The 15,230-nt window shown below is 43.4% G+C and overlaps 1 protein-coding gene across 8 annotated transcripts in view; it reads left to right on the top strand.

The window, feature by feature from the left end:
* The window catches only part of USP49 (ubiquitin specific peptidase 49), an 88,137-nt gene that overhangs the window by 64,642 nt on the left and 8,265 nt on the right, over positions 1–15,230 (top strand). For all 8 annotated transcript variants that reach the window (XM_082733040.1, XM_082733045.1, XM_082733038.1 and 5 more), the window contains 3 exons: positions 8,917–10,285; positions 11,394–11,598; positions 14,897–15,005. In XM_082733040.1, the coding sequence (XP_082589166.1) occupies positions 8,945–10,285; positions 11,394–11,598; positions 14,897–15,005 (1,655 nt within the window). In that variant the 5' untranslated portion in view covers positions 8,917–8,944. The remainder of the gene's footprint in view (positions 1–8,916; positions 10,286–11,393; positions 11,599–14,896; positions 15,006–15,230) is intronic.

The following is a 15,230-nucleotide window of genomic DNA, read 5'->3' as shown; positions in this document are numbered from 1 at the left end:
AGCAGAGAGCCCGAGCGGGGCTCGATCACAGGACCCTGAGATCATGACCCCAGCCGAAGGCAGAGGCCCAACTGACTGAGCCACCCAGGGGCCCCGAGGCAGACAATATTTTAAAACATTTTTTCCAGTTGTCTGAAAAACATCTTTTTATAGTTGGTTCGTTGAAATCAGGATTTAAATATGAACCACACACTGAGTGTGGTTGACATGTCTGTGGGTTTCATATAGTCTGTAGTAGTTCCGTCCCCTCACCCCCTTTGTTGCTTTATGCTATGTATCTGCTAAAGACTTTAGATAATTGATGCTGTAGCATTTGCCACACTGGGATTTGGTAATCTGGCTAATTGGAGCCTTGTGTAGCATGTTCTGTCTCCCTCATTTCTCATACCCTGGTAGTTAGATCCAGATGCTTCAGGGGACTCACGTTCAGTTCATTCAGCCAAAGTACCTTATAGGTGATGCTGCTGTGAACCCCTTACTGCATCCTATCGGCATGTAGCGTTTAATGTATGATTGTCCTGCTTTTAGTGTGAAACTGATCAATGAGTCAGGTGTTTTCTGCCTTACCCACCCCTGATAAAAGTTTCCTGTTAGCTTTCATGTAATATAAGGAGCTGCTGCTTCACTCCATTATTTCATTAGGGGCAAATTGCTCGCTGGGTGTGTGTTTGTGTAATTTTTAATAGCTCTACTAAGGTGTAAACAATAAACTGCACATATTTAAAGGCCATAATCCGAGAAGTTCTGGCATACATATACACTTTGATGTATGTATACATTTTTGATGATTGACTGCCTTGCTGCTGTGGAGAACCTAGTGTTTGCGAGGCACACTGCAGGGACAAACCAGGATTCCTGTGGTCAGATTTTCAAAGGTTAACTCTGATTCTCTCAGTGGTCGCAACAGAAATTTTCCATATGGCAGAAGAGTAGAAGAGGGAGCCTTTAGTTTGGACCTTGCTTTCACACAAGCCCATCAAGTAGACCATGCCAAAACAACACCAGGTTATAGCAAATAAGGCCTCTTTGATCAGGAGGTGGCATAAATTACTAAGCTCTGAATTAGACCCGTTTAATGAGTACACAGCTGACCTGGTTATCCTCTACTCTTGGCTGCCACTTCTTCTTCTTCTTCTTCTTTTTTTTTTTTTAATATTTATTTGACAGAGATCACAAGTAGAGAGGTAGGCAGAGAGGGGGAGGGAAAGCAGGCTCCCTGCTGAACAGAGAGCCCAATGTGGGGCTTGATTCTAGGACCCTGAGATCGTGACCTGAACTGAAGGCAGAGGCTTAACCCACTGGGCCACCCAGGCGCCCTCCCCCGCCCTTTCTTTTTTTAAGATTTTATTTATTTGAGAGGAGAGAGAGCACAAGCAAGGGGAGAGGCAGAGGGAGAAGCAGACTCTCTGCTGAGCAGGGAGGCGATGTGGGGCTTGATCCCAGGACACTGGGATCATGACCTGAGTTGAAGGCAGATGCTTAGCGACTGAGCCACCCAGGTGCCCCTTGGCTGCCACTTCTCTGTGGAGTCACACGTAACATTTTTAAGAGCGCATCTGTGCTTATGTGTGTTTTCCCTGTGGATTCAGAATTTCTTGTGAGCTCACTTTTTTGGCCACCTTGTGGCCAGACTACTATAGTCCTGGACAAGGGGTTGAGCTTTAGGCACAGACCTCTTTGGCAATAGTATTAAGCTAATCAGTCAAAAAGTCTGATCTGTCAAAGGCCAGCTAGCTTAGCTTTGTTCCACAGATGGCATCTCTCTAACCCCCATCAGTCATCTTTTCTATCTTGAGTACCTGGAGACCTGGGTGAAATTGTATAAATCTCAGTCATGATCGTTACAGCTACCAAAGGAACAAACAAAAAGCTCAAAACCACCTGGGTGGTTCAGTGGGTTAAGCCTCTGCCTTTGGCTCAGGTCGTGATCTCGGGGTCCCGGAATCAAGCCCCGAATCAGGCTCTCTGCTCAGCAGGGAGCCTGCATCCCCCTCCTTCTCTGCCTGCCTCTCTGCTTCTTTGTGATCTCTCTCTCTCTGTCAAATAAATAAAAAAATTTTTTTTAAAAAAAAGCTCAAAACACATTCAATAGCTTCATCTTGCAAATACTATTAATAGTAGTTTACATAATATAGGTATCAGAATGTGAAAATTCAATCTGAAATGGAGACTGCAATGAAATCGAAAGATTTATGTTCAAAGTGCTTTTGTGGGACTCTGAATATACCAAAAATTGTTGAGAAGTATGGGTTTTTAAAAAATATTTAATTTGAGAGAGGGGGAGAGAGGGAGAGTATGTGTGTGTGTGCATGTGAGAAGGGTGGAGAGAGAGGGAGAGAGAAAATCCCAAGCAGATTCCTGGCTGAGTGTGGAGCCCCACATGGGGCATGATCTTACTATCCGAGATCATGACTGAGCCAAAACCAAGAGTCAGATGCTTAACTGACTAAGCCACCCAGACACCCCAAGTTCTAAATTTTAATGGTATATAAGCTATATCAATAAAGTACTTCATAGAAAGTATTTGTGAAAATTAAAATACATGATAGAAATGATACTCAACATTCTAGGAATAGGTGAAATCACTGAGAGAAGAGCTGAGGGCAAAATCTTAAGGAAAGCATACATTTTAAGGAAGACAGAAACACGAAGACAGGGAAGGGGTGATTTCAGACGTAGGAAGAAAACCAGAGAACAATAGCCGAAAATTCAGGCTAATGAACTTAGCTATAAGGAAATTGCCAATAACCTTTGCAAAAATAGTTTCCATGAAATGAATGTGTTAAGGAGTGAGCTGTGAGGAAGGTGATGCAGCTGCACATTATGTTGCCAGAAGTAAAGTGGGCAGAAGGAGGAAGAGCCTAACAACAGTGTCAGTGATCATCTAGAGGCAGGGCGAACTTTTGTCTGTATGTCTCTCTTTCTCTGTCTAGATAGGAGAGACTTGAGCATGTGTGTACTTGGAGAGAAAGGTGAACGCACAGAGCATTTGTTCCTTCATGGTTGTGCTGTCTTTGTCATTTCGCTGCTGGGCCAGAGTCACAGCCCCTCCCCTGGGCAAAACAGGGCTGTGGGCCCAGCCCAGAGCTCCCTAGATGAACGCTACTCCTTTCTAATCCAAGAAGGCAGGTTCTCATGCCCGTGAGACAGACATTACTACATGGGCATAACCTGCAATCTGCTCTCACCTACACAATCACTTCTGAACACCAGGACTTGATGGCCGAGGCCAGGTGAGCAGTGACGTAGCTCACAAGGCTCGGGCATGCCCAGTACAGCAGCATACCATTACCTGTGGCCAAGAGCCACTGCTGTTTCACTCGCCATCCATCCCAGCTCTTGGGTCAGAGAGCTAAAGAACCCATTTAGTCAGAGCCTCTGAAACCCTCTCAGAGAGTTCTGCCTCCCTGGGAATCTCTGAGCCAATCTCTTACCCTCCTCCCCCCCACTCCCTGCCACCCCCACATTCCTGGAGAATGGAAGAGGTGGGTAGGGGAGCGGCAGTGTGTGGGGACACTCCACCTGCTTAGCCACATCCCCACACGTACACTGTTTTAGCAAAGGGCTTCTGAACACTGTCTTTGACTAACCTCATCCCTCTCATGCTCTGCTGTGACTTTTTTTCTTCTTATTTTGTACTTATTGTTTTTGTCTTGTTTTTATTTTAGCCACCTAAAAATTCAAAAGGCTGGTTATATTGTATTTATAATACAGCCTTTTAGAGCCCTGCGTAATTCTCTAGGATGTAGTATTCTTCCCTTTGGGTTATTAACTGTGTCTTTCATCTTTTCCTTCATTTTATATTGGTATTAAATTATATTTTTCAATATCTTTTGGAAATAAAATGTTAGCTGAAAATAAAATTAATTTTTAATACTCATTTATAAAAATGTATTCACTATGCCTTTTTAAGCAATCTTTGTAAGTTTTGTGATACATGCAGTTCAGGGTACATTTAGTAAGTTGAAGGGTTAAAATACCCTGTGCTGTCGCATATGGCAGTGAGCAGAATCGCAGATGTTGATGATACCACGTAATTAGTATTCTTTTATGTAAATGAAGGCTGTCAGCATGTTACCATAGTGTCTACTCTCTCTGAAGCTGGAATTTATGCCACTTGGTCTCACCAAGACCAGGCAGGATTATTCCACTGTCCTTAGTTAAGAACTGAAAATAAATCAATATTATGAGAGAAAAGAAATGGAAATCTCCCCAAAGGAGATTCTTTTTTTCCTATTTGGTTTTTGTTGATTTCTCCCCCAGTTTTGTTCTGATGCTGCAGTTACACATTTAGGATCAGCTAAGAAATTTGCTACAGGAGAACAATTGGACTAGTCCAATTAAAAGACAATCATATTTTTAAACTATAGATTCTTGAAAGATGATTGTAATATTCAGTCATCTCATACAGAGACTTTTTAAAAAATGGGATGTCTAGAAGTTTCTTAGCAGAACAAAGGCATGAATTTAAGATTTCATTACCTTTTAATTTAATATTTAGTGATACTAACTATAGTAGAATACTTTTAAATAGTGATTATGTCTTTTAGCTCCATTTGAGTCGTATTTTTAAAATGAAGTTATGGTAATTAAAGAAGCTAAAGCTAATATTTTGTCAAGTTTACCCTATGTGCAGATCAACCCAGGGTGTACAAGACAGTCATTGAAAGTTGCTGATCTGCTTAATGATGGAGAACGTTAAGGCACTTCTTGTTCTTTGCCAGTCACGCTGCAAGTCCATCTCTTGGATATTGGGTACTTGTCACCCTGGATGATGTCTATTTTAAGTGGAAATGTTAGGACTCTTATGAGCTTTGGGAATTATGAAGGAAAAAATGTGTACATGTCAGAAAAATGTAAAATGGAATTCTTTATGCCTTTGGGTGTTAGGCCTTGTTTTTAAATAAAGTGGTCAGAGTGTATATGAGAGGTAAGTTAAACATTGTCTTTCTTGAACTAAGTATACTTGAATTTTTTTTTTCTTTATTCTTTATTTTGTATGTTGGTTAAAGGGGCTTTTTTGTCTGTCACTTTGGGGTTGTTTCCATTTTGTGATCCAGATACTTTTTTTCTTTAGAGAAACTAGTCTGTCTAGCTTAAATCACTGTGGTGAGGTGCAAAGTAGCCCCATGTTTCCCTGAATGGATTTACTCTGCCATATGGCAGGTTAGTGAGTCACCACGACAGATTTGTAATGGGAAAAGGGCTGTGCAGGAAGGGATGTGCGTGATCAGCAGACTTATAGATCAGAAAATGAAATCGGAAGAAAGAATTTCCAGAGTGCCCTTTCCATTTGATAGCTCTCCACGAAGAGGGTGTGGAATGATTTTTTAGTGTTTTTCTATTTTGGCTTTTGGTCGTTGCAGCATATTTTTTCTAGCACAGGAGTTGATCTTGCAAGGCATCAGTGTTATGAGTGTTGTGTCGCTGTGTTCCTGTTCACAGAGATAGTCTCTTTATAGGATTTGAAGCTGTGCTGTGTTTCATGTGATAAGATCTCAGTAACAATTAAATTCCTGAAGACACATCAAGGCTCGGCTAAAATGGGGATTTGCCAGGTTCTGAGTCATAAGAAGAAGCTATTCAGATACGATTCAGCAAGTGCCGAGTCTTTTGAGGGAAAGAAAACAAAAAGAAAAGCCAAGTGAGCTAAAGATCATATGTCCTGGGGTATTTAAGTCTGTGCTATCCAGTATTGCAGCCAATACGCACATGCAGCCACTATTTAAATTTAAATTAAGTAGAATTACATAAATTTAAAAGTTCAGTCCCTCAGTCTCACTAGCCACATTTCAAGTACTCAGGCACACAAGGTTAGTTAATATGGTATTAAGCAACACAGATAAATTATATTTTCCTCATTGCAGAAAGTTCTATTGGACAATGTTAGCCAAAGTGGAAGATTTTTTTAAAAAAGATTTTATTTATTTATTTGACAGAGAGACAGATCACAAGTAGGCAGAGAGGAAGGTAGGGGCGGGGGCGGGGGGGGGGGGAGCAGGCTCCCCACTGAGCAGAGAGACTGATGCAGGGCTTGATCCCTGGACCCTGAGATCATGACCTGAGCCGATGTCAGAGGTTCAACCCATTGAGCCACCCAGGCACCTAAAGAAGATTTTGAGAAAGAAAATTCTTTCTTTGGTTTCCATGAGGACACCTTCATTCCTAAATAATTTATTGGATTAGCGCAGTGGTTCTAAGGTTTTTAATGTATAGGTGGGTCATCTGTAGGGCTTATTTAAAATGGAGATTTGAGACCCCTCTCCAGAGTCTCATTCATCAGGTTTGGAGTTGTGACCAGAAATCTGTACTTAAGTATCCTAGGGAATTCTGATGCTGGTAAGTAGCTCAGGAACTACATTTTTTTTAAATAGTAAGTGAGAAACTTGGGAATTGCCAGTCTCTCGATTCTTTCCCCCTTCATTCTTCCATTACTGACTTTCATTTGTGTCCCCAGTAATTGTAAGCATCCTATGTAGCCAACTTGAGCTCTTGATTGGTAGTAAGTAGCAAAAAGAAAATTCAGTTATTTACCATCTCATCTTTTAATGTATATGTGTTTTAATTTGGCTGTGCCCTATAAAAAGTAAACAAATGGTTATTTCAGTACCATTCTGGACTGTGTGGGAAGGTAATTCTGATAGAACGCCTTTGACCACTAAGAGTTGTGCACCCACAAAATTATAAAGGAGTAAAAAAAAAGAAATATAACACATGGTCTTCTCTCTGAAGATGATATCTAGTTTGGAAATGGATAAATACATCCAGAGAGCAGACTTAAAAGGGCACTTAGTAACAAATCAATAATTTGAAAAATAATGTAGGAAAAACTAAATCCTGAAAGAACTCAATGGAAAAGCATGATCTAATCTGATTGAAAATCATCTAGGTTGCTTCCTTTGTATGATTTTAAAGGTTTCTTATCTAGCGACTTGGCCTTTGCCAATCTGGAATGGGCAATAAAAAATGGGAAGGATCTCTAATTTGGTCCCGTGGTATAGTTGTGAGGGTTTTGGCAATAGTACCAGGCCAAAAAGGGCATCTGGAAACCAACTAAAGGGACTACTCACAGTGTAGTGGATTTAAAACTTCTCTGGGTGATTCCATAATCATGGAACTTCATTTGCTCATAGAAATGAAAGTGGAGAAGAAATGGGGATGAAGGAAGTTCACTTTATAAGAGGAACTGTCTTTAGGGAATTTCAAATACTGGTATGGCGGGGGGGGGGGGGTGGTGGGGGGGACTGTCAAGGTTCCAAAGAATAAAAAGTTTTTCTTTTAAAATAATCCTTTAGCCTCTTCTTGGAGAAACTGCTCCTTAGGCTTATCTGAGGAACAACATTAGAAACAATGTTAGGAAGACAGGAAAGAAAAGGGAAAAAAGCTCAATATGTTGTTACCTTTTCTAAAAAGCATTTTCACATATATCATCTGAAAGATTCTTTTTTCTTTTTTTTTTTTTTAAGATTTTTAAAATTTATTCACCTGACAGAGAGATAGCACAAGTAGGCAGAGTGGCAGGCAGAGAGAGAGGGAGAAGCAGGCTCTATGCTGAACAGGGAGCCCGACGTGGGGCTTGGTCCCAGGACCCTGGGTCATGACGCAAGCCGAAGGCAGAGGCTCAATCAACTGAGCCACCCAGATGCCCCTGCTTTTTTCTTTTTCTTTTTGCTTGATAGTTTGGTTAAACCAGTAGCCACTCCACCACTTGTCCTAAAAGTCAGATCTAATTCTGTATTTACCTATGCATTCAGTAAAGGAAGTAAACCCTTTCCTACCCTTTCTACAAGACGGACATTTTCTTTTCACATTGTCTTAGTCCCTCAGGGTTGTTGTAACAGAAATACCATAGACTGAGTAGCTTATAAACAGCAAACATTTCTCACAGTTTGGGATGTCCAAGATCATGGCTCCAGATTCCATGTCTAGTAAGGACTTCCCGGTTTGTGACCATAACGTTGGCTTTTTGTTGTGTCTTTACATGGCTGAAGGGTGAGGGAACTGTTTTCTAAATCCCATTAGTGAAGGCTCATCCCATGACGGTCAACCCATTCTTGACCTAATCATCTCCCAAAGGCTTCATCTCCTAGTGCCATTGCCGGGTGTGTGTGTGAGAGAGATATTTTAGCATATGAAAGGGGGTACACAAACATTCAACCATAATAGACCTATAAAATGGTATTTAGGTTGGAGCACTTGGTAGGTTCAGTTAGTAGAACATGTATGTGACTCTTGATCTAGGGCTTGTGAGTTTGAACTCCACATTAGGCATAGAGCCTACTTAAAAAAATTGTTTAGATTGAGGCTCACACACTACCTCCTTAGGGTGTTTGGATTCAAGAAAAAAAAAGATACTTTGTACTGTAGAGGACTTTCTCTTTCTTACCTTTATCTTATCCTGTTACCTTTGCTTTGAAGTACATTGAAACAGACCTAAGATTGACTTTTTGAGGATCTTCATCTCTCACTGGTGTACAAAACATGTCTCTCCTGCCCTCTGTCCCTTTGTGCATACAACTAGGATCTTGATCAGTACAAGATATAGAGGCTTTCACTTCCAGGACATCATCAGTTCAGAGATGGTTCAGAATACAAGTTTCTTTCCCCTAGTGGCCAGTTGGGTGCAATATGAACTAAGGGTAATGCCATTTCCTCAGGAATACCAGTTAGCCTCGCATAAAAATTAGCTGATATTCAAGAATTAGTACAGGCTTAGAAAATGTAAAGATTCAACTTGGTGCTAAGCCCTCCCCCCAGTATTTCTTTCTTACTGTCTTTTTTAACCTTCCAACGGAACCAATTTTGAATTAAAATGTAATGAGCATTAAATTGAAAATGGCAGTTGCAAGCCTTTTCCTGGGAAAATATTTTGCTGAAAGCTCTCTCTCTCTCTTTCTGGGGGCTCTGTCGTGCCAGGTTGAAAGAGCGGAGCCTTCTCTGAGACATGGATAGATGCAAACATGTCGGGCGGTTGCGGCTCGCCCAGGACCACTCCATCCTGAACCCACAGAAGTGGTGCTGCCGGGAGTGCGCCACCACCGAGTCCGTGTGGGCTTGTCTCAAGTGCTCCCACGTGGCCTGCGGCCGCTACATCGAAGATCACGCCCTGAAACACTTTGAGGAGACCGGGCACCCGCTAGCCATGGAGGTCCGGGATCTGTACGTGTTCTGTTACCTGTGCAAGGACTACGTGCTCAACGACAACCCGGAGGGGGACCTGAAGCTGCTCAGAAGCTCCCTGCTGGCGGTCAGGGGCCAGAAGCAGGACCCGCCGCTGAGGCGCGGCCGGACGCTGCGGTCCATGGCCGCCGGCGAGGATGCCGTACCACCGCAGCGCGCTCCTCAGGGACAGCCGCAGATGCTCACGGCTCTGTGGTACCGGCGCCAGCGCCTGCTGGCCAAGACGCTGCGGCACTGGTTCGAGAAGAGCTCCCGCGGCCAGGCGAAGCTGGAGCAGCGGCGGCAGGAGGAGGCGCTGGAGCGCAAGAAGGAGGAGGCGCGGCAGCGGCGGCGCGAGGTGAAGAGGCGGCTGCTGGAGGAGCTGGCCAGCGCCCCCCCGCGCAAGAGCGCGCGCCTGCTGCTGCACGCCCCGCGCGCCGCCGACGCCCCGCGCCCTGCCTCACCGCGCGCGCCCACCGGGGGCCGCCTGCCGCCGCGCCGCGCGCCCGCCATGGCGCCGGGCGTCACCGGCCTGCGCAACCTGGGCAACACCTGCTACATGAACTCCATCCTGCAGGTGCTCAGTCACCTCCAGAAGTTCCGCGAATGTTTTCTGAACCTCGACCCTTCCCAGACCCAGCAGCTGTTTCCTAAGGCCCCCAACGGGAAGGCTCCGCTCTCCGGCAGGCCGGCCGGCGGCTCCGCCACTGAGCTGTCGGCCAGGAGCGAGGGGGCTGACGCTTGCGAGCGGGAGGCCCTCTGCTTCAATGGCGGGGCCTCCATCAGCAGGAGCCTAGAACTCATCCAGAACAAGGAGCCGAGCTCGAAGCACATTTCCCTCTGTCACGAACTGCACACCCTTTTCCGAGTCATGTGGTCCGGAAAGTGGGCCCTGGTGTCGCCCTTCGCCATGCTTCACTCGGTGTGGAGCCTGATCCCTGCCTTCCGCGGCTACGACCAGCAGGACGCGCAGGAGTTCTTGTGCGAGCTGCTGCACAAAGTGCAGCAGGAGCTCGAGTCCGAGGGCACCACGCGCCGGATTCTCATCCCCTTCTCCCAGAGGAAGCTCACCAAACAGGTCTTAAAGGTGGTGAACACCATATTCCACGGGCAGCTACTCAGTCAGGTAGGTTGCCTGCCCATCACATGGCAGGGAGTCTTACTGGTTAGTTGGGGCTTCCCTGAGTGCCTCTGCTAGGTTATTGGACGGACGAAGAGAGCCAGCATTTACCGTCATGATGCCTATCAGAGGGTGGCCATTGTACCTTCGGTTGTGCTGTGTGTTGTTATGGCCTTGTTGTTGAACTTGCCTCCTCTGTCTGGGCAGATCTTTAATTGAATTTGCCATATCGCGTCATTTTCAGTGAATGTCTTTAACCTTTATGACAGTATTGGTGATATATATATAATCTCATTGTTATAATTAAGAATCTGTTGGCATGCCATCTTTGATCAATATTAGGAAATTGAACAGTTTGCCTATAGCCTTGGTTTCACAGTAGTTTGAAAGAGCCTTCTTCCTTCCAGAACATTCTGTACATACAGGGAAGGGAGATGGCTAGGAGGTTGCCAAAGGCCTAAGCAAGCCTCCCTTCTATTCCCCATTACCTCTCATTTGCTGTATCATAGGCCATGTAGGGACATAAGTAAAGACTCTTGAGTAAGACTTTGTGGAAATGTACAGAAAGAATTTTTAAAGTTAAAAAGGTGGGCAACATAATGGATTCAAGTAAAACCTCTACATTATGTTACAGAGGTTTGTGTGTCGTATAAGGATACTGCCAGAAACAAGGGCAAAAAAGAGAGGCGGTTGGAGTGGGTAGAAGCAGCAAGGTTTGGATGAGGAAGGAATGATGACAAGAGAAACAGATAAGAATCTGTTAATTCTCTATCTCAGACTGATCTGAGAATGGTCCCATGATAACCCAGTCTGTACTGCCACAGCACTGAATGGTAGAGCATGCTTTAGAAGAGAAGAGAGAAAGGGGTAGGTAATGATCTCTGTGCTGTGTGGTTTTCCAGTTCCAGCTAGCATCATAGTTAGAAATGTATACTGACAGTAATATGCTCTAGTGCTTTTAAGGTTACATTTATTATTTTAATATTATAATTAAAGTTTTTTTGAAAACTATACACTTAGTTTTGGTAAGTTATGTGTTTTGTATAAATCAAGCAAAAATGTATGTGGGAAGCATGGAGGTTATATAACCTGTAAATCAAATTTTTCTTTCTAGGTCACATGTGTATCATGCAATTACAAATCCAATACCATTGAGCCCTTTTGGGATCTGTCCCTGGAATTCCCTGAACGGTATCACTGCATAGAAAAGGGGTTTGTCCCTTTGAATCAGACAGAGTGCCTGCTCACTGAGATGCTGGCCAAGTTCACAGAGACAGAGGCCCTGGAAGGGAGAATCTACGCTTGTGACCAGTGTAACAGTGAGTGCTGGGGGGGTAGAAGTGGAGAGGGAGAGGGGAAACATGCATCTGGACTGTCAGTGTAAGGTGCTGTTTTTGCCCTCTTAGTCCAAAGTAACACCGATAATACTGAGTGGTTCTAAAGCATCTTTTAAAGATTTTTTTCTCCCATTTTCCTGAAAACAAGCGTGTGGACATCATTTGTTATAAAACAAAACAAAACTTAAAGAGTTGGGCTTCCTTTGACTCCTGCTGTGATTGATATTAGTTCTTATCTTGGGAGGCATTTTCAAGTGTGGGTTCTGAAATGAGCCTCTAAGAATGTGAGTGCTTAGCTTTGTAGTGCTACAAGGTCCTGATTAAATTCATGAATATTGATCTGACAGTTTTGATTTCATCTAAAGATAGGTAGCATTGCTTGTTTGAGGGTTACAGTATCAGAAACATGTGCCTTGTACTGTATTTGCAGATTTCAAGCCTGTCAGAATTGATGCTATAGATTGGTATGAGACCAGGAAGGCAAGCCAGAAGGTGCATAATACATTTCATGGTTACTTTCTGCATTTGTTTCTTCACATGCCTTCACATGCCATGCATCTGGGGAAGGTCGTAAGACAGTATTTCTCTGTCAAGGCTCTCATTTTAAAGTGGAACTCTTTCCACATGGTTATGTAGGTACCTTATGTAGAGCTCCTTGTGTCTTGCCACACTGCCACTTAGTGCGTTTGCTAACCCAACACGTACAGAGGAAATGCAGAGCAAATACCTGGAAGTTCGAATTTGGGGTTGGAAACTAAAATTAATGGATTGTATAGATGTCTTGAGATCAATTTGTACCCATAAAGTAGTTGTGACTACAAGTTTTGAGAACCACAATTTTATGATAACCCTTATTAGAATATTTGCATATATGGTCTTTTAAAATAGTGAACTCTGGGAAACCTATTGTCCTTGAAGAGGCAGGACAAAAACAAAAAATCATGCTTGATATTATTCTCCCATTTTTAAACAAAATTTGATATGGTGTACTTGGTTAACTACAGAGTCACCTGCCCTGTTCCTTATCGAGATATAAAGGTTGTGACTTAAATTACCTTATTAGAACAGTATCTGTTTGTTTTTTTTTAAGGTAGTGATTATTCTAAAGCTTTTTACTTGTGAGGAACAGAAGGAGGTTAACAGCTTTAGCTCCCATCGTTCTCGGACAAGGCGGATTAAGGAGAAAATACTTTTATTTATTTTTGCAAGAAAGGATTATTTTTCTGTTTGCCAGATGTGCCAATGTATCAGGATTTCTCTAGGCAAGCTCAAATAGTAGGGAAGGAAAGCTATGGCGAAAGGTACGAGATGCATTGTTGTAATGTGCTTGTGAAGTTTAAAAACTATCAGGCTTCTACCTCTCTTCATGGCCAGCTTAATCAAATGGAGACAGAACTGATCAATCTCAGTTGAATCAGTAATTTCTTTTTCTTTGTGAATTTCATTTTAGGGAAACAAAGCCGATTCTGTATTGTCTTCATCTTAGCTCACATACTCCCTCTACTGAGAGTGGCAGTCACTGCCAGGGTTCCCAGGCAGCACTGCAATAGTTTCTGAAAATCTTTTGGGGAATTAGAATGTAAAAGAAGGCCAGGCCCCCCTTTGAATTTTCTTTCTGTTCATGCCCTACTGAAAATATCATGACTACCAGCCCTACTGAAAAGTTCTCTGGCACACTCATCTGCTACAGCCTGTTATGAGAACCAGCAGCCACACGTCCTATTGTCCCAGGGAGCCCTGTGAAGCATCATTTGGCTGCGATTTGCTGCCTTTCATGAGTGGTATAGATAGGACTTAGATGTCAAGCTATTCAGACACTGAGACCATGGTATCTCAAAGGTAATTAGCAGGCAGCACAGAGGACCACTAGTTTTATATTCCCATCCATTCACTAGTCTAATTAATATAAAAACCGAGCAGTTGTCAGTAAATGGGTATAGAGAAGGCTTCCCATGGAAATTAAGAGAACTTTATTTCCATTGTTTATCTGATGTAATTTAGAAATGCATTCCCCCTCACAATTAAGTAGCTTTAGAAACAAAAAGAGAGTCTAACCACTGGTTCTGCTTTGGACTGGATGAATTTGGCCAGTCTGTCCACCTTTTCCTCCCATGTCCAGCCGTGTGCTTTTATCCAAGAAACATGTTTCAAAAACTAGATACAGCATAAAACTACGAAACTAGCAGTTTCTTTTGAAAATATTTGTATACACGTCACAAATCATGCTGAAGAAAGAATCTGTTTAAATATTCTGTCCTTTAGCAATCCTGTGCCCTCTTACTTTTTTTCCAAGCCTGAAATATATGCATTATTCCCATTTTACAGGAGAGGAAACGAAAGATGAGAGTTTTGAACAGCATACAACTAGCTGTGAGCAGGAAATAGAATTAGGCCTACTTGATGAAAACAAAAACTTTTAAAATTACATTCTGGTGCATCACAATTTAAGTGATAAGCCCATATATAAAGGCATAGAACCCTGACATGTGCATCTACTCTGCATGCATGTTGTTGCAGCGACCTTCCAGTATATTTCATTAATAAATCCATGATATTGGGAATATATCACCCAAAACCCATACCAGTTTTGGAGGTTGCTGATGCAAAAATTTGGAAGTGGAGGGGCGCCTCGGTGGCTCAGTGAGTTAAACCTCTGCTTTCAGCTCAGGTCATGATCTTAGGGTTTTGGAATGGAGCCCTGCATCCAGCTCTCTGCTCAGCAGGGAGCCTATTTCGCCATCTTTCTCTGCCTGCCTCTCTGCCTACTTGTGATCTCTGTCAAATAAATAAAATCTCTTTAAAAAAATTGGAAGTGGATATATAAGGATTAGGTTTGGTTGTATTCAGTTAACTCAAATAATGACTTTAAAATGAGGTATAATTTTTTTTCTGTTCATAGAAGTCTGAAGGACATTCAGGGACTAGCATAGTAGCTGCATGGTCACTGGGGACCCAAACTCTTTCCACCTTTCAACGTGACTAGTTCAAGGCCTCCTTCCCCAAGGTTACCTCGTGGTCCAAGAGGAGCAGTTGCAGTCACCCTAAGAGTGCCATCACATGGTCATCCCTTCCGTGTCTGGGAGAACTGCTGTGGCCATACCAGGCAGGCATGTGGGGCTGGGAAATGCAGACTGACAAGGGGTCACAGCACTGCCCCAGATAAAACGAGGTCCTACTACTGAGAAATAAGGCATATTGGGTGGCAAGTCATAGTCTCTGCCATAGCCAAGAAGGAACGAGACTCCTCACAATCTGTCTTATACCTTCCCAAACCATATAGGCAAACGACGAAAATCCAATCCCAAACCCCTTGTTCTGAGTGAAGCTAGAAAGCAGTTAATGATCTACAGACTACCTCAGGTTCTCCGGCTGCACCTTAAAAGATTCAGGTGAGCTTGCTTTGGGGCCTTCCAGGTGGCTGTGAGCTGTGGGGACAGCTGCCTCAAAGGCTTTGGTGAGGGTGGATGTCTTCTTTGGTGTTGGGATAAGAAGCCTGTTCCCTAGAGACCTTGCACTTTCTATAGTGATTAGATGCTTCCTGCCCAGTGAGGCATGTTCAAGGGGGGTGGGGCAGCAGGCAGGAGAGGGCTTCAGCTTACACGGCTCTGTCCCAT

This window comes from Mustela nivalis, assembly GCF_964662115.1.
Source record: "Mustela nivalis genome assembly, chromosome: 5".
Classification (NCBI taxonomy): Eukaryota; Metazoa; Chordata; class Mammalia; order Carnivora; family Mustelidae; genus Mustela; species Mustela nivalis.
Note: the sequence above shows the minus strand (reverse complement) of the source record. Positions and strands in the feature narration are given on the sequence as shown.